Below are 19,145 nucleotides of genomic sequence, written 5' to 3'. Positions count from 1 at the left end.
CTCAAGGCACAGAACTGGCATTTGCTAATGAAAAAAGGATGGCATCTATATTGTATAATAATCCAAACATAAACATTTGCAGTAGCAGGTGGGTTTATTTCAGACTAGCTCAGTGCTCTACATTCTAGTGTCAGGAGGCCGTTTAGGTGGCAGGTAAATAGCATGGCACTGCAAGGACATTCTGCTGAAGTACCCAGCAATGTAGGTGCACGTTTTCAGAGGTTAATGGGAACTGAGCTCCTGAAGCTCCCAACCATAGCTGGAAGCTTGCTTGAGAACAGAGCTCTATAAAGAGACACATGTGTCTCTTTCCAACAGTTTATATTTCAGTACTACTGGCAAAGCATGCAACGTGTATCCTGAACAAAAGGAGCACAGAAAATTGGCATGTGGTGAAGAAGTGTGGAGGTTAAACAAACGCCAAGAGACAAAAATACCCTGTGGTCCTACACAACAGAAGGTGTGTAGTCACTTCCACACATATGAATCAATTCTAACAAAAAAGTTGTTAACAACTATAAAAACAAGACCCCAGATCTCTCAGAAAAATGGCTAAGGACTCAGATGACCATAGTGATTTTTTTTCCCTACTGTTCACGACAGGTTGTAAATGGGTGTGGTAGTTTTTAAGTGAGATCTTTGTCCCCCAGGTTCAGAAGTATGCCTTTGGCAACATCTTAAATAAAACTTCTCATGTTACGTGACTCATAATTCAACTAATGATGATTGAGACATTGTTCTACCATTCTGTACATGCATGCTATAAAATCCAGCTTAAAAACCCAGGTACATAATGATGGCAGCTCCCAGTTCATGTTCTGTTTGGGTGGCTTTGGCATCAGGGAGCAAGATGAAAAGGGGAAGAGAAACATGGTGATCTTACCTTATATACAGTGCCAAAAGCTCCAGAGCCTAAAACTTTGACCTTTTTAAATTCTGTTTCCTTTAAAATTCTCAGATGAGCCTGGTTTGGTGCCTCCCCGCTGGGTGTCAGTGGTTCAACAAGCTGGTGCAAAGAGAAGATGATGTTAGAAGGATATAGAGACTACGAAGACAGCAAGCAGCATGCTTTGGGGAAGCAAGTAAATCCTTCCTCTAAAGCAATGAACATTTTATTCCACATTAAGCTTACAGGAGGCCAGCTCGCAGCAATAGGAGGCTTGCAGCAATAAATACCTAGAGTCGCTCCAAATTTCAGAGGTAAAATCAATCACAGAGTGGCGACTACCATTTTGAAGGGAAGTGAAGGAATACTGCTGTTTAAAAGAAGGCTTTGACTTCAAAGCCTTTAATCACATGGCATGGAGAACAATGTAATTACCTGAGACCCTGAAGAAGATAAACTTGCAAACAAATTATAATAAAGTTTTAAATAATAGACGAGAGTCACCTGCAACCTTTCAGGTCTTCTCTTGTTTAACTGTGTGAAATCCCCATGGTACCAGTGGCTTCCCCAGACTGCAGGGTTGACAAGCAGCAATTGAAATTCTGAGACTGATTCTTTTCTCAGTAAAAAGGGTGATGTCAAATTGACCATCGATGTTTTCCAAAATTTATACAAGCCTTGCTCCAAACAGCAATAACGCCCTCCAAAGAGAGATATTTATCACTTTTTTTGATACTTAAGTCAGTTTTTCCCCTTAGTGATTTTTTCTTTTTACTTTCCTTTGGATAAAATTATGCAATCTGATTTTAGTGGGCTAGCAACTTTTCTGTTGTGATGGAATATCCTTATTTTGAGGAGTCCAGAGCGTACAATAAGAGCTGAGCACAAACTTAACTGTACTATGAGAACTGCAGAACACAGTGGTGTGCAAAATATTGTTAGGCAGTGCATTAAAAAGCAGGACAACTTTTTTTTAAAAAACATATTTTAGCAGCTGACTCTGCAAAGTCAGCAAGCACAGGAAGAAGATGCAACAGAGCTTTTAGCTGAAGGTTAAATACAATTTGCTAATTATTTGCTAGGATTTGGCTAGAAAGAGAAGGGGGCTAATCATGAAAGAACAGCTTTAATCCAGGATAATAAATTTTGCTATTTTATATGTGCAGTACCCAGAGGTGATATGATGCTGTAATGCACACAAAACCATGCAGAAAACAAAAAGCAGTGTAGAAACCTTGTTCATGCCCAACAGGGTGAACCATTCACTTTGATGACTTTGTGGGGTTTTTGTGCTAAAAACAAACCAAAGACAACACACAATCACTTCCTAAATTCCTTTCCCTCCTCTCCTTTGTCTCTCTTTTTTTTTTTTTCTGCAGGATCAGAGATATGCCTGATCAAGGGGGTGAAGTTTCCAACAGTACCCCAAGTTGCCACTGCAGCCTCAAGGCTTGTCTGGATGAAGAAGTGGTTCAGGGTTGAAAGTCCACATGGCAAGGAGGGTCAGATCAACAAACACACTGCACCTCACCCTGAAGGCATAGATTTTTCCCAGTGAACAATCTCAATGATTTTCATTGGGATTTAGTCATCTAAATCCCCTAAAGCCCTTGAAAATCATGTCCAGAGGGATCAGACTTGAGATTAAGAGACAAGGTGTTAGGTGCACACCACCTCTTTTCTGACCAGTGCAGCAGATGCCATGTTGGCCAACCCAAGGGCCTGCTGAGTTACAAGGATGATGCATGGTGCTTTAATTCTCTGGTAGGAGGAGGTCGGCACCCACTGCCCCAAATAAAGCAGCTGGTGTTGCAGCTGTGCCAGCAGCGCTCACCTCCCTCTCCTGCAGCAGCCGACGCAGGGTCCGCTTTCTGACGATGTGGCGTCTCCGCAAGTAAAGGCCAATGCCCAAGCCGACCACCACCAGGCACAGGAGGCCTCCAACAACACCAGCTGCAATAGATGGAATTTTCGAGCTGCAAGACAGGAGGGGAGGCAGGAAAAAAAAATAAATTGGTTAAGTGAACACAGTTTTAGGTTTTGATCAAACATACACTCTGCACATAGACTTGAACCTATTTGACATTTCAGGAATCTTCAGCATCTCTATTTTTAAGGTCCTCATTCAGTGGTTGTATTTATTGGTTTTACTCTGTAAAAGAAAATGATGGATCAAATGAACTGAGTTGATATGAGACCATCCTGACTTTTGCTATGCTTGGCAGTGAAGATTTCTGTTTCACTGTTCAACTATCTCCTCCTTCTATTGATTGTTTCTGCGCAGCCTTTTGCACCTACCGTGTATTGTGCCGTTTGCTTTGCTGGGTTTCTACTTTTATCTCACATTTGCAAAGCCCCCTTTAATAAATCAAAGCACAAAATTTCTCTTTTAAAACTGCTCCTGTGGTGCATGTTGGGAACCGAGCCTTGCAAAGATGGGCCTGTTCATATACACTGGTGATTTTAACATTGCAAAGTCCGAGGGAAAAGAAAAGGACCTCCACACAGACAAAGTCGCAACTGGACCTGATCCTCGTGGCTTAAGCAAGGGGATTTCTCTCCCTCTGACAAACCCACAGAGTAGATCAGCATCAACTCTGTGGTGCCTCTATAAGGGTAGCACACATGTGATCTAAAGCATGTGGAGAGAAGCTGATACCAAGAAGACATATTACAGTTGTGATGCCAGCAATGAAGCAGACATCTCACCATTATGGGGGAGGGGGGCAAGCAGTGAGGGTCAATGATGTACTTCAAATCATTAGCTCTCCTCCCCAGGTACAAAATGTCTGAGGCCAGGTAGTGTGTATACCATCCACGTTGAATGTACAGATTGCTACCTGTTTTTCAAGAGTCTGGATCACTTGAAATTTGTCTTCCAAGGGGTTTTTTTGGTCTGTGCTTAGTGCTTCATCACAGCTCTAAGTTGTCCAAGGCATTACTACTAAATAAAGTCACATTTTAACAGCACTTCTAGTCTAAGTCTGTCTTACCATACTGTGACTTCATGGCTGGAAACCAAATCCCCCTTAGTCAGAGAAACCTGTTTGCTTGTTACATGACCTTGAGCAAGTCTTAAGGCCAAACAATGTAACATCTGATCTGGTGTGAAGAATGAATGTCCACCTCTGCACAGAGCAGCTGGAGATGTATGTATCAGAGTGCTGGAAAAGATTCCCTGGGTCTCTGAGAGGAATTCCCTGCATTGCAGGCAACAATACCAATCCTAAACATACCTTTCTCTGCAACTAGCCCTTAATCCTTTCTTTTCCCAGCTCCTCCTTTTGTTCTCCAGCAACTGATCCCAGGTCTCACCTCGACAAACAAGCTAAGCAGAACAAGATTTTGGAGTCTTGAGCCTGTAGGAGTATTTCTCAGTTCTTTAAATCATTTTCTTAGGTCAGAGCCTGCTATAATCTGTCACTTCCCAGTACAGAGCTGAAGTCTTAACTTTAGTCTCTGCCGTGCAGTGTCCAGATTAGAAATGTAAACATACATGCATTCTTTGCAGCTCTGTCGCTAATTGTAGCAGATGAAATACTCACCCATTTGGACAGCCTTCAAGACCTGGTCCTTTGCACCTGTAAAAACAAACGAACATTACAAGCATATTAGCTCTGGCACACTTACTCCTATAATTTCAACTAAGAGTGCTACTGATGGAAAAGTCTGTGCTTCAGAGCAGTCCAAGCATTAACATAGGAATTTATAGTAGTCACACACTACTAAATATCAGTCAACGGCCTTCCTCTGAAACCTTTTATCTAGAGGCATACTTATGCTGCATACTCAGTATGAAGAATATTTTAAAACAATTGTTTCTCACGTGGTACAATGGGAGGAGGACATAGATACACAAAATTCAATGGACTTGGATTCCCTGGCTCTGTATGGACCAAAGCTGAAGGCCTCAAAGGCAGAAAGCCACGTGGAAATGCAACATTGCAGGCCCTCCTGCATAATTCTTGTTTCCCTGATGAGTAAAAGATTATAATTTCCAGATTTGTACTGCAATGGGAAACTTGGGTAGCAGATAGGTGCTCCCATCAGAAAACACGATTTGACAGCACTCCCTTTGGCTATCATCTGTTAGTATGTGTCCACAATATTCTCCTCTCAGAATCTAAAACCTTAAGTTACTGGGAACATAAACAGGTACGACAGTTATCCAGAGAGTCAGAAACTCTAATAGCAAATCATTCACCCTACATTTGAGTTTAAAATGCCTGAAATTCATTTTGGTGGCATGAAACAAACAACACAAAACACCGTGACTGCATCCACTTGATGGATTAATGGGCGTGAGAGGAACCATGCATTCTTTAAGTGCTGCTGGGCTACAAAATGTATGCTCTGCATGGGAATTGTGGTCTTTGTGGTGTCTACTGAGGAAGAAGAGCATTACAGAGAGAGTTACATCACCTCTGAAAAACAGAGCACAGCAAAGAAAAAAGTACAGTTTGTGGTATCTGCTCCCTGCACTGACTTAAAGAAAACATATCATCCCAAAACAACTCCAGAGGAGGTCAAGTAGGGGGTAAGGGGTGAGCCTGTGCCAGGAAAACTGCTTTGAATTCCCTCTTGCCAAGAGGAGGAACCAGAAAAAATTCAAAATGGCAGGTGGAGTCACAGATCTTATCTCATAACTTGATCCAGGTCTGGGGGAGGAAGAGGTGAAACAACTACTCATTTTATTGGGATTTTGTTTTTTTGTTTGTTTCTTTTCATTACTCTGATCTTCCCTCATGTATTTTACTTGTTTCTGGGCCAACACAATGCTTCAAGACCCAGCATCTGGAAGGTCTTGGGAGTTCACTGGGCTCCCATGAAAGAATGTGCATCCTGATTTCCTGGACATGCTGGAAGGCCTGTGCATACCGGTTCCCGGATCCCAGTCGCCCAGCTTTGTTAGTCTTCCCTGTCTTCCTACGACTTGGGTTTGTTTGCTCAGTTGTGTAACTAAGCAGAGAGAGGCCACATGTGCAGAGCAGAACCACAAGCTTGCTTAGGACCACAGGAGACATATCTTGCTTTGCAATTGCTTCTCTCTTCAGGTGCTCAACTGAAAATGGATCTAGCACACAAAAACCTCAGCCTATTGCACTCTACCACATGGAGATGAATTTCTACATGTTAGTGCAACCAGACATGCACATTTTCCTCCAACAATTACGTGAAATTAAAAGACCTCATTTTATTTCATAATGTGAGTGTAGTCCATCAAATGATGTCTTCCTAAAAGTTCTGGTTTGACATGCTATTTTATGATAGCGTGTCTTCCAGGTCTTTCCTAACAACAACCATTTTGGCTGAGGGGATGGTATCTACAGTCTGAAGAATGGCTGGCAATTATTTTCCTACATCAGAAAGTAGAAGCAGGAGAAGTGTAGATTTTCATCTGTTACCTTCTTTGTAAAAATTATTACCCACACAAATCCATCAATATCAAGTTCAGTGGACAAAGTAAAAAGGTGCTTGGGAAGAAAATGACAGATCAGCTGGTGCTTTTCAAATCCCATGTGATTTTCTGATTCATTTCACAAGTCAAAGGAGAAACAAAGCCCAGGACAAATTTCCATTCAGGACTAAATAAACCATCTCTCTTAATGTGGAATTTTATGATGACACCGAACATAAGTAACTCAGGTTTTACGGAATCTAAACAATCACTTTTTCCATTCCTAACTAATTTTTCTTCTGCTTACAGAAAACAAAATGAGAAATGGGACCTTGTGCTATGAACTGCTTCAAGATCTTACGGATATATCAGGTGGAATTTAGCAGCAGTTGTAGCCTCTGAAATATTTCTCTGCTTACTGGAAAATTAGTGCTGTATACAGTCCCTGAAAACTATTGCATCCTGAACTCAACATTTCATCTGTTTATATAAATATTACTATTCACAGTGCAGACACAGCCATTTATTTCCCACATCCATCAAGATTTTAACAACTTTCTCCTTGACCCATAACTCCTAATTTGGATAATACAGCCAGGTGGCTGTGATTGATGGACTTTCAGAGGAAACTCACACTGTAACACCTTAAGTTACTTCACAGTCATAAAAGAAATGGAAAACCATTGGGCTTTTTAAAGCCTTACAAGAACGTTCCTCTGACCTTTCTTTCTCATTAACTTTCAGAGTGTGACAAAGGCATCATGTTTGTGCTGTACTACTGTAACCTTACTTCTTGGACACCCAGGCCGCTTTCTCAACCACCATCCCTGCTAAAATTCCCTGGCATTTAATATGAACAATGCTGAGACACGTAGCATTGGTAGCAACTGTGGCAGGATGCATCAGCCTGTGCTATTAACTACAGTAGTGGCTTTTATTCTCGATCTTCCACCCCCGTAGCTGTGGCTGATTTTACCCGTACTCTGGGAGAGTGGGAAGGGAAAACCAAATCCTTCAAAGCCAAACAGATTAATCAAGGAGGTATGTGTCATTAGTTGCTGAAGTTACAAATGGGGTAATTCCAGAGCTTTGGGGAATGTTGCCATCTTTATTGGAGCCTATTTTCTCAGCTGGGCTAGAGACAGAGCAAAAGCAAGCTGGTGTACAAAATGCCCAAGAGGTGACAGGAGAAATGAGAGAGAAGTGGTCTTTTGGGCTGAGCAGGAGAAAACTTCCTCTGCTCTGTTTTTTATTGAAGGCTGAAAAAAACACTCAGCAAAGGAAATGAGACTAGTTGGGATTCTTCATAGTGATATGAATAAGTGATGCACTACCAGTAATCACAAAAAAACAAGGCAAAAAACCAAAATTCATGACAAAGCTTAATTGTGAAGTCCTCTTTAATTGCAGCTTCTTCAAATAAGGAAAATAAAGCCATATCTTGGAAACCCTTACTTCCACAAGTACTGAAGTCAGCACACTTAATCATGCTGATAAGATTTTGTGGGCTCTAGCCGTGAAATTGGACAGGGACAGAAATAAAGTTGTTTCTTGTCATGCAGAAACTGCTGAGACTGTGTTTTTTAAGGATGCAAAAACTTTGTGAGACAGATGTTTTCCACCCACTGCTGAACAGATCCCATTCCTGCAGCACAATGAGGGAGAGGCGTGAAGAGAAGTAAGTGGCATTACTGATTGATTGCCTTCACAGGGACAATGCTGCACCAAACTGCACGTTCCCAGATTTTGCCTCTGACACTAGCTCTCTACCCATCAATGCCACTGGCCTCAGATGTTCTATCTGTAAAGTAAAAGTAGTACACCACCTTCTCATACCACCCTTGAGCTGTTCAGGGATAAAGCCTATTTCTTCTGCCACGTTCAGGCAGCAACTCAAACGGGGCCATTGAGCACGTCAGCAATAGAGTTGTGGCAAACTTAGCCCAATTCTTTCACATAAGAGATGAAATCGATACTTCTTTTTATGTTCTGCCTTAGTAACACAGGGCCAAGCACACTGAGGCATATGCTGAGTATCCCAAAATTTCAAAAATCTCTCCTTACCCTACCCCATCACCTGCCAGATTCCTGTGTTACACTCATCCACTGCTAAAGCCAGTCAGGAATGGACTTCTCTGATTTACTCTGCTCTGGGGACTTGCTTGTGCCATGTGGCTTGGAGCTACATCTACGTCTGGTAGATCACGTTCTCCACTTGAGTCCAGTGTTTGATCTTGCAACCGAGGACGCACAGTTGAAAGGCATGTTCAGATGTGGTTACCTGTTACATTACCCCAATAATCAGCCACATTTCCATGTGGCCAGTTAGAAGAAGGATATTGGATTCCTGTGGCCAGCTTTGTATCAATGGGGTCTAATGGTTGCAGCTAATGAGATCATTAATAAAGAGTAAAGATCCCTTTTCAACAGAGATCATTTGTTCTCAGGAGTGTGATGGGAAGACCTAATAAGTCTTGCTTGCACCTATAAAGAAATACAGGGGACATGGCCAACCCATATGGCTACAACAGCTACCAACTGAAAATCAGAGCACTTCATTCATTAGGAACAGTAGGAAGGGCCCTTATTTGCTGATTTAACCCTTCAACTTATTTTCTCCATGAAGGTGGGGCCTGGGCACCCTGCTCTTTAATGACCTGGCAGATGAATTGCAATGTGATGATGGTTGGTCAGAGTATGTTGTAACTTCCCTCTTGCAACATGCATATGACTGAAGGATTTTGGATCAGACAGACCTGCAGGGAACAGGGCAGGGGCCTGTGAAGGAAGAGACACTAAATGTGGGCTGTTTTATTGCTCTGAAAGTATCACAGTCCATCAAGCAGGTCTCAAACGCTAAAACATTGTCCTTTGCAGGTCAGAAACCAGAAGCAGGGATGGGTATTACTTATTGTCATGTAGGCTAAATGAGTTCAATTCACAGCTTGTTACAGGTCACAGTTCAAGTACAGCCCCAAATGAAGACACAAAGATTTGGTTTACTGTAATACCCACTACAAAAGCCACACTCAGGAGGCAAACAAGGCTTTAAACTCGGACCAAGTGCTAGTATATGGAAAGAAAGAAAACCACTGTGGTTCCCCACTGGGATTTGCCTCCTAAAAAATGAAAGGTGTAGAGAAAACTGGGTCCCGGGAGCCCAGCATCCACCAGATGTCACTGATGCTCCTCCTAAAACGAGAGGACCCAGCACCAAGCCAGGTGCAGAGGGGAGAAGCATGCACAGCGGGTGGGTGAGTACCGTAAAATTCCAGTAAGTTTCCTATTGAAATGAACAAACAAACCTGTTTCAAACTCTCTACCACATTTTTCCTTTTTTTTTTTTTTTTTGCCTTCTATGTAATGTCGAAGTGCCACTGAACTTTCCCTATTTACAAAGTCCACTGCGCTCTGCTTACATTACCTGTGTACTCCTGACCTCTCTGGTTCCCTGCTATTTCTCCTTCTTGGTGGTTTAAAATGGGACCATTAGGAAGCAAAAGAGATCTAGATGGGCTGTTCCCCTATTCCCCCACCCTGCCCCGGTTCCATTCAGCTTAAGGTTTTACTCACCCTCGAGTACAGTTTGGATGGCAGAGCTGGCAAACAGCATTCCCATCGGCGTATTTCCAGACAAGGGTGTCATTCTCACCCAGAACCCCTGCTGGGCATGATTTCACACAGTGGGGGCCATCTATAAAATGGGCACACTTCATGCAATTGTCAGGGCCCTGCAAAGAGAAACAGCTTGTTTATAATGCCCTTAACATTGGCCTTCTCGGAGGGAATGCAGAAGATAAATCTACATGTCTTCAACTGCCTGAAGTTTTCAGCATCACCTGTTTTTATTACCTTGCTACCTGACATTTCTGCAAGTACTTTATCCAGTATGATGGGCTGTATAAAAGGTGGTACCTGATGTTTAAACCTAGTACTTTCCTGAGTTTCAGTGTTGCTGCTTTTATTCCCCTGCCCTGTTTGGAAAGTTTGCACTTCTCATTTAAAACAGGGAACAATTTAATCACACCTTGATAAGGGGTAAATTCAAAAGCAGAGGGCCAGACCGCTGTCTGGTGTAATCTACCAGTTAGCTTGTGTTTAAAGGCATTGCCTTTAGCCATTTTTGGCAGAACTGTCTTTATTCAGACTATAACAGCACCAGGAATGCCCTAAATGTTTTAAAGCAGGGAAACTAGCAACTCTGTGTCAAATTCTACTGTGGAGAAACACCAGATCAGATCCGCAGTGCAATGCTGGTTTCAGCGGGACTACAGTAAGGCATGCTATAGGAAGACTATTTTAATTGCTCTAATGTCTAAGGGCCATTTCAACAGATTGATTACTAGATGCAGAGCAAATATGGAACAAGAGGGTGGTCACTGCCTGAAGGAGATTATAGTGTTAAGAACATCCCTTAGGCCATGGTGGTCTAAGCTAGAAGGGAGGATGGAAATGTTTCGCATTACTGAGCAGTGACTTTGCAGACTGATGATGTGCAAGGGTCGAACACTCAGTGGCTGCAGGGGATGGCAAGAGGTGTGTAACGAGTTGGGTTAAGGAGCACAGAGGAGGATCTCTGATGGAAGCAGGCGTCTTGATTTCAATTATCCCTCCCAATCCCCACCAAATAAAATGAGAATTAGAACTTTATAATTAAGATACAAGTTTGAGTTGATTATAGGGAAATAATTTTACACTGTTGCAAAGACATTTCCTAATGCAAAAGAGTATTCTCAAAATTAAAGAACAAAATTGAGGAAGACTCTGGAAGAGTAACAAGCCTACACTGTCTTGACTTTTGTAGAAGGAGCTTTTGCATGAATTCAGAATATTTAAATAAGTTTGAAAATCAAATAATTTTGGTTTAATCACCTTTCTTCCAAGATACTTAAACCTGCAATTACTCTTACATAGGTATTTACTGCAACCTAGTTAGAGGAGGGAACATGGTTTTAAGTAAAAACTGATTCCTGAATATTTCCCAGTAAATACCTCATTTTTATCACAAGTTTATCATGGCTTTTCAAAAAGGCAAAACCCCCTACTGTTTTAATCCACTGTTTTTAACAGTTCTTTCCCTCTGAATAAGCAAATTTAATTTTTTCACACCAATTTGGCTGTTCAGTAACTACATGCTCCTGAAGTGTTTGCCAAATTACCATAGCATCACATATGTAAGTAAGCCTTATCTTTTCTTTCTGTAAAAAGACACGAAAAAGAAAGGCCCTGCAATGCCTGTGACTGTGGGTTACATGTATGATGGGTGACACAAAAGAGGAATAACACCCTGAGGTTCCCTGTCCTGTTTTGGCGTCCTTGCCCTGAAGGGGATAACCTCTCCACCTCTACTCTAGCTTGGAGAAGGGTAAACAAGACGTCAGGATTATCTCAACACAGGAAATACATATTAATACAAGGTCTCTGAAGCACAGGTTTGCTAAGCTGAATGTGCTCTTACAGGTCCAGTGCAGGTTGCATTGTACATGGTGGAATTTTGCACCAGGCACTCGGGGTGACAGGGGAGGCACTTGGAGTCCCTTTCAAACTCTCTTGGCTCCCTGGAAAACAAAACAAACCAGAAGATAAATAAATAAAAAGCAGGCTGATTTGCAAGTCATAATTTGTGATCATCTCTCCTTTTCCTGACTCTTCCAGTTCAAACAGATTGGGATGATGGTACAGACAGAGTTATAGGGGAACCCTCCTGGTTACACCGGTAGCACTTGCTCAGGGCAGCCAGGGACAGGTAGCAGTAAAGGAAATTTGGTTGACAGTGAAACACATGGCACTCCAGATTGCAACTACAAATTAGCCTACTTTCCCTTTTGAGCTAACAACACAGATATTCACAATGATTTCTGAAGGCCTTTAAATGGTAGTGATGCAAAGAGATCAGCAAAAACAGTTCAAGTGATTCCAAGGCTCCAAATAATAATTAGGAAAGTTAAACAGCAAAGCACTGATAATTAAATTCATGCCCTCCCTACAACACACAATGAATCATTAAAATATGAAAGTTGGGAACAGATGGTTTCAATAGCAATAAAGCTGTTCCACTTCAAGTAATGGTGTTATTAATTAAACTAAATCTACTCATCATTTGACACAAAAAATGCCCAGATTTGCCCTTCAGGTCATAATAGCTGCTGGAGGGAATTCACTTACAAAAAACACAGCTGCTGAACTGCAAGTTGCTAGACAAATACAAACATCAGGGGCATCACCAGCCTGTCAAATGCTTGCTTAACACTCCTGATTTTTAAAAGTCCAACTTTGAAAGATTTATTAAAAAAAATACGTGTAACTTTTGATGCTAGCCATGCCTTTCCCACCTACATCACCTGTTGAACTGACTGAAAAACCCAGGGAGGCTGTAGTCCTGGCACGCAGGCTTTTGCCTTGGCCTGAGCAAAGCTGAAGGAGGAATTTTGCCTGAAATGGCTGCTCCCAGCGCTTTGTGGACAAAAGCTCATTTTCCCTTAACTGTAACTTTGCAAATTTGCATCTGAGCAAATATGAGTCCCTTTGCAGTAAGGAAGCCCACCAAGCAGTGAAGCCCTGGCTCCGGGAGTGACTGAGTGACTGCAACTAGCTCCAGCTCTCGCCTGCGCTTGACATGACAAGCATAGCACAGATTTTCACGGAGAGCTTTAAGCTGCTTTATTTCCTGCGGGAAGGAAGTGTAAGGCTTAGTCTCCTTGGGCTTCCAGATAGTCTCCTCACAAGCTTGTGGGGAAGTTTTCATGTCAGTCACCACAGCAGGAGCAAACTCCTAAGCAATGCTGAATGGGGGAGTAGAGCTACCTCAGCTCCCAGCTTTTCCCTCCTTTTATGTACTGTGCTCACAAAACATCTGTGCAGAGCTGGTGAAATCCTTTCTTCCCAGCTATGACATGTTGTAAAACCCCAACCCCCCCAAATCATCACCAAACCCCAAGCACTCCCCAGACACCTTACCCCTGCAGGATATTGCACTGTTTCACACACTCCTTCTGGCGATCGAAAAACCTGCAGGAGAAGCAGTGGAAGGGTCCAGGGCCCCAGCAGCCCACGTCTGAGCACAGGGGGTCACAAACATGCTTGGCAGCAGCTGGGAGAGAAAAAAGACAAGAAAAAAGGCCACAGACGTCAAGGCAGGAGAGAAGGCAAACACTGCACTGCAAGTGACTTCATCCTGACCATCCAGTTTCTCCAACCTGTTCCAAAGCAAACATGAATGGTCCTGGCAGCATGTAAGAGGAATAAGCACACTTCTCTTAATTTCCAAAGTCAGACTTTAAGAGTGACTTCTGACCTTACAAAATAAAAAACCCCTGATAAATCTCAATAGCTGCATAATAAAGCTAAACCAGTACCAGGCTGAGAGTGTTGGGGTTGTTTAGCCTGGAGAAGAGAAGGCTCCAGAGTCCTTATTGCAGCCTTTCAATACTTAATAGGGGCTTATAATGACTTTTTACTAAGGCCTGTAGTGACAGGACAAGAGGCAATGGTTTTAAACTGAAAGAAGGCAGGACACAATGAAGAAATTTTGATGTTGGGGACAGGGAGGCACTTGAACAGGTTACCCAAATAAGATATGGATGCTCTGTCTCTAGAAGTGTTTAAGGTCAGGTTGGATGGGGCACTGGGCAACCTAGTCTAGTGAAAGATGTTCCTACCCATGGCAGGGGGGTTGGACTAGATAATCTTTGAAAGTCCCTTCCAACACGAACCATTCTGTGATTCTGTGATCAACTGTGATTCTATGAACAACCAAAATACAACAAATTCATACTCTCCAAAGAGAAATACTTAGATTTTGGCCCAGGGACAGCTGCAGTCAGCATGGTTGAATAACAGCTTCAACCTTGTCAAAAGAGTCCAGTATTTGCAGTTAGCTCCTGTCTCCTTAAACCTACATGGCTTCACTATGCCCATAGTAGTGAAGCAGCTACTTTTCATCTGCTGGACACCGTGAAGTCTACATCTTCATTGGGAAAAAAAATGCCACTTTTCCTTCACCACCATCAGTATCACTGATGAATTGTGTAGTCAGGTGAATAGAAAGAAAAAAGCCTTGTTTAAATAACTCCTGTGTTTTGGCACGAGCTTCCACAGGGCCAGCAAGGCAGCATCGACTTACCACAGTCATTTTTATTTCTGTTCTGTATAATCTTTGTTTTCTGGCTCTGAGTTGCAAACAGGCTACGCCAGTCCATTGTGTCAGCATAGCAGAGGTTCTTGTTCTTCATAATGGCAACATCTCCATCACTTATTTCCTTGAGGGAACGCAGCCCCAGTGACTGTATTTTCAAGTTAACAACAGCAAGAGAATACTGGCCACTAAAATAGAGGTGGACAAAAAGAAACAGAATTAATAAGTGGGATTTCATTCAAAAATAGTAAGGAGGGTTTAACTTGGCATATTTTTCTTTTGGTTTTCAAATATGTTGCTGTGAACTCAATTTTCTTCAAGCATGACATAGCTCAGCTCTCTAAGCTCAACACCTGGTATGTGACATACCTACTGCAAAACAACTGCAATGCTCATATCTGGTTTTGCATGGGAATTTTAAGCTAAAAGTGGCAGGACATATGCTCTGATAAGTAAATGATGTGCAACAGTGGTTGTAGGTAAAGCAGCTATTATTTTGTGCTGGTCCACCAAGCCATCCTTCTTGGGGTAAGCCCAGGTTGGCACTGGATGCCCTGCCAGTGCCCAAAAGCACCTGGCAGCCATGGTCTCCATCCCTGACTGACCAGTTACATCAAATCCCAAAGAACTTCTGATCACACCATAACTTTTCCTGGACTGCAAAGAGTGCTGTCTACCTTACTTGCGCTTCCAGGCTAGTAGGGGAGAGTCTGGTCGTAGAGTAGGCTCAGGGAAGCGCTCTACATGCAGCACAGAGCTGAAGGTCTCATTGCCCCCAGGGCCCATTATCTACTGCTACACCGATAGTGCTGAGCTCCTCGCTGGCTATTTCCCATTTTGCATCAGTCTGACTGGTTGGTAGCTTGGTGTGCTCAGATAAACACAGCTCTAAACAGTTTCTTTTACAATCGCTCTGGCACATGATTTACTTACTGTTGCTTGGTTCTGCCTCGTATAATCTCCAGATTTTCAAAAGCATAGAGATCGGTAGCATTGTCAGGCCAGGCCTGAATCAACAAAAATCCTGAAATTAAGAAGATTAAAAATTAATAATAATAAAAAAAGCCAACAGTCACTACTGGCAGCAGAATCTCCTCCTCGAGCCCCTCCTATGCCAAGAAAAGGTGCTTGTGCTTTCCCTATGCTTATCTGAGAATCTCAAAGTGAAACATGACATTTTAAGGAGAGGAGAGATATTTTTAAACCCCGTTTTATAAACAGTTTACTTCTTAGCCAACCATGAGGGCTTAGGAGCACAAGACATGAGTGTGTCAGTGAGCCACACATCCTGCCACACCGAGCTGCCACTGACAACAGCTCTTGCCAGCAGATGCCCTGGCTGAGAGGCTGCAGGAGAAAGGCATTGCTCCATCCCATTTGTAAGTAGCCCTCAGGGAACAGAAAAACTGAAAAGAAAGCAGAAATGGAGCAGAACAGACACCAGCTTGTAGTGGATTTGCTAAGGCAAGCAGATTTCCCAGCTCAGATGAGGCACTTGGGAGAAGGAGGAGAATTTGGGAAATTGCAGGCTGCTGTATGAAGGTCTGAGGTTAGTCATTACTACCCTGAAGGGAACCAGGCAGGTAAACGACAGAAAAAACAGGGGACGTGAAGTCATATCTGCGGACTCAGTTCCAGTGCTACACTCATTTTATAATGGGCTGAACAAAATTACTTTTAATTGATACTTGGTGCAAGACTTGGCTCCATGGGCCATTTCGTGCTTGCAGAGATACATTCACCCCAAGGAAGAGCTCTTCAGGCTGGAGAGGGTGTCTCTGCGAGGATGATGTAAGCCACAGAGCACGCTTCCCTAAGGAACTGCTGAAACATTTTCCACAAATAGAAACATACTTGGCTTTTTTTAGCCAGAGTGGCACGCCTCTGCATCACCACATACTTCTTGGGTGGCTGAGGATCTCCTCTGCTTTTACTCTTCACTAGGGCTGACAGTTCAGCAGAAGGGATGGTATGGCCAAACCACACACCTTGGATGGGAGACCAATATGGATTATGTGGGTGTAGTGCTGGCAAGGCACTGCTGATCACGTTTATGAAGAGTGACCCCTGGTAGCTTAGAGACAGAAACAGTTTGATTGCACTTATCTCTTACTGTGTTTAAAAAAATTCTCTCCTCTCCCTTTCTGTTTTTGGTTGTACCAATCAGAGAACATCACAGCTGCTGACCTGATATTTCTTTGACTGTTTTGAAGACGTCCAATTTCTTGGGGTCCAAGGGCAGGGTCTTTGTGAAGGCATCACTGAAAAACATTGAAGGAGAAATTGTGAAAAGAATGGCTCAGCCTGAATTTCTCCCTGGCCCTTCCTCTCAAGTGCTAAACAATCAGTGAGCAACTCACCCGAGAAATGCAACTGGGAGAATACTGACATCCCCATTGATCTTGGTACAGTTTTTGAAGGAGTCGATGTTTGTGGCATTTATGGAGAGGATCCCTTTAAGTTCACCTATTCCGATGCCGTTGCACACTATTAAAAGAGAGGTACGTAAGTCAGCGGTGAGGAATGAAGCCAAAACACATGGAAAGGAATAAACATGAGATGCCATTAGTCCAGAAAGCACTCCCATATGGTCAAACCTATGACTGTAACATGAGTTTCATAGACCTTTTGCCTACTTTTGCTTTACGGAATGCACCACAGGATAAACACTTCCTGCTTGTGCAGCTCTGCTCCGAGCATCTCTGCACACAGGCTCTGGCACATGCCCTCCTCTTGCTTTGTCCCATTTTCATTTTATTCCTGCTGATGAGATACTGGGAAGGACAAAAGAAGGAGAAGGCTGATGTGCAAGACATGCACACAATGCACACATGCTGATCTACCCTACTTGTGGTGTATCCCAGTTGGAGACCGTGCTCCACAGCCATGTTTCCTGATCAAACCACTTGTCAGATCTCCAAACTTCCACTGGATATTTATATTGAATTTACACTTAATTATGGTCAGAACTCCATGTATTTTGACTAACAAGTTACCTATAATCTAAAAGCCTTTCTGTCTCATTTCATGCTTTTGATACCTTTGCTGCATAGCCCATCACACTTTTTACACTTCCGAACACCATTTTCTTCCACTTCGTAAGTGTCAGTATTGCACGAGCGAACACAGGAGCCATGGTCTGTCACCACGTAGTTGTCTGGAAAAAACAGAGACACAAAGGTCACTGAAATAAGAGCGGCATGCATTGGGGGATGCACAGGCACTTTGACACTAGGATGAAAAAGAAACCCTTTTTTAACTTTTAGCATACTTAGAAAACTACAGACATTATTAATTCTCATGAACACTCTTTGAAGGTAGGTGGACATATAGTGCCAGCCCCATTTTACAGAGAGGGGAAGAGTCACAGGAGGTTAAAACATTCCCAAGGTTGGGCTGTGTAACAGTGCCATAATCTGGATCAATGCGCAGCAATTCTGATCCTTTACCTGCACTCACAGGCTAGGGGCCAGGCAGGGCAATGGTCAACTTCAGAAAGGGACACATACATATAGGGATATATATAAAAATTTGTATATATATATATTTATAAATATAAAGCGCCTATGACCGTATTGATAAACATTTTTTGGAACCACTCTGACGGCAGAAGTAAGGACAGAAGTCAATCTGTATGCTAAACGCACTCTTGTGTTTAATCTTGATGGATCAAAAAAACGTGGATGTGGAACATTATGAAAGAAAGAGCAAGCATCTCTGGAGGAAGCAATGATCAAAGGCCTTGAGAGGGAACATTTAAACCAGTAACTTTCTATCAGCCCCAATTAAGAACCAATTAAGAATTGATACTGCTTGAGTAACCCACAGCATGGATCACATCTGGCTATTGTTTTGATGATTCTCATAAGGTGTTTTCCTCCCCATCAAGAGAAAAATCTTCAGAAGTCAAAATTTAATGGTTAAAAATCAGGGAAGGTGATGGATACAGACAGTTTGAGGAGACTACCTTCTTTACCAGCTTCTCTCTCTGTTTTGTCACCTGTTTCCATTTGCCACAGAAGCTGAGGAGAACAAGCTCTCTTGCACTTGGCCATAATGCAGAGGGATGACATATGTCCCTTTTCAACACTCTCTAACCTCCCACCTCCTCTGTGGCGGCAACCTGAAATGAACTTACGTGGACATTCCCTCACACAAGTGGCTCCGAAGCTATACTTTCCATCGGGGTTGACATCCATCTGGTAGGTGGTGGGGTTATACAGAACCAATGGGGGACACGTGTCTTTGCATGTAGCATCATCTCGAAACTTGCGGCATGCCTGTCATTGAACAACAGCACCCATTAAACTACCTTAGCTTCAAAAAGTGACAATGGTTTTACATTAGCTCTTTAATAACACTCTGATGGGTTCATCTCTTCTCTAATGAAAACCCCAAACACCTACGGGGATGGTCCCTTGTGCTTTGAAGGTGAAGGTTTATCCAGGTTGGGCAATCAAATTTAATATTTGGGAAAAAAGAGAGAACATGAGGTTTTCTTGTTCTGAACAAGAAGCTTTGGCACTCCGGTGGAGAGCTGCTTGGATTCACGTGGGAACAGGAGCAAATCTGCATGCCTTAGACAGAAGAATTTTCCCTACAAGCAGTATCCAGATTAAGACAAATGTTATTTTCTTGGCCGCTTTTTAATAACCTAAATCAAATCAAGTCCTTTCCTGCCGATTACTGACTTTTCTGGCTAAATATTAAACTGAATCCATTATATT

At 42.7% G+C, this 19,145-nt stretch overlaps 1 protein-coding gene across 1 annotated transcript in view; it reads right to left on the bottom strand.

Moving 5' to 3' along the window:
• EGFR (epidermal growth factor receptor) overlaps positions 1-19,145 on the bottom strand; it is a gene marked incomplete at its 5' end in the record, with an annotated part of 159,111 nt that overhangs the window by 17,144 nt on the left and 122,822 nt on the right. The window contains 12 exons of the mRNA XM_084280568.1: positions 884-1,006; positions 2,721-2,862; positions 4,432-4,467; positions 9,858-10,015; positions 11,743-11,842; positions 13,242-13,374; positions 14,407-14,606; positions 15,352-15,442; positions 16,606-16,679; positions 16,779-16,905; positions 17,459-17,575; positions 18,557-18,698. Of these exons, the coding sequence (XP_084136694.1) occupies positions 884-1,006; positions 2,721-2,862; positions 4,432-4,467; positions 9,858-10,015; positions 11,743-11,842; positions 13,242-13,374; positions 14,407-14,606; positions 15,352-15,442; positions 16,606-16,679; positions 16,779-16,905; positions 17,459-17,575; positions 18,557-18,698 (1,443 nt within the window). The remainder of the gene's footprint in view (positions 1-883; positions 1,007-2,720; positions 2,863-4,431; positions 4,468-9,857; positions 10,016-11,742; positions 11,843-13,241; positions 13,375-14,406; positions 14,607-15,351; positions 15,443-16,605; positions 16,680-16,778; positions 16,906-17,458; positions 17,576-18,556; positions 18,699-19,145) is intronic.

The sequence above is a fragment of the Gallinula chloropus genome, assembly GCF_964237585.1.
Source record: "Gallinula chloropus genome assembly, chromosome: 2".
NCBI classification, from domain to species: domain Eukaryota; kingdom Metazoa; phylum Chordata; class Aves; order Gruiformes; family Rallidae; genus Gallinula; species Gallinula chloropus.
This window is presented reverse-complemented; position numbering and strand designations above follow the sequence as displayed.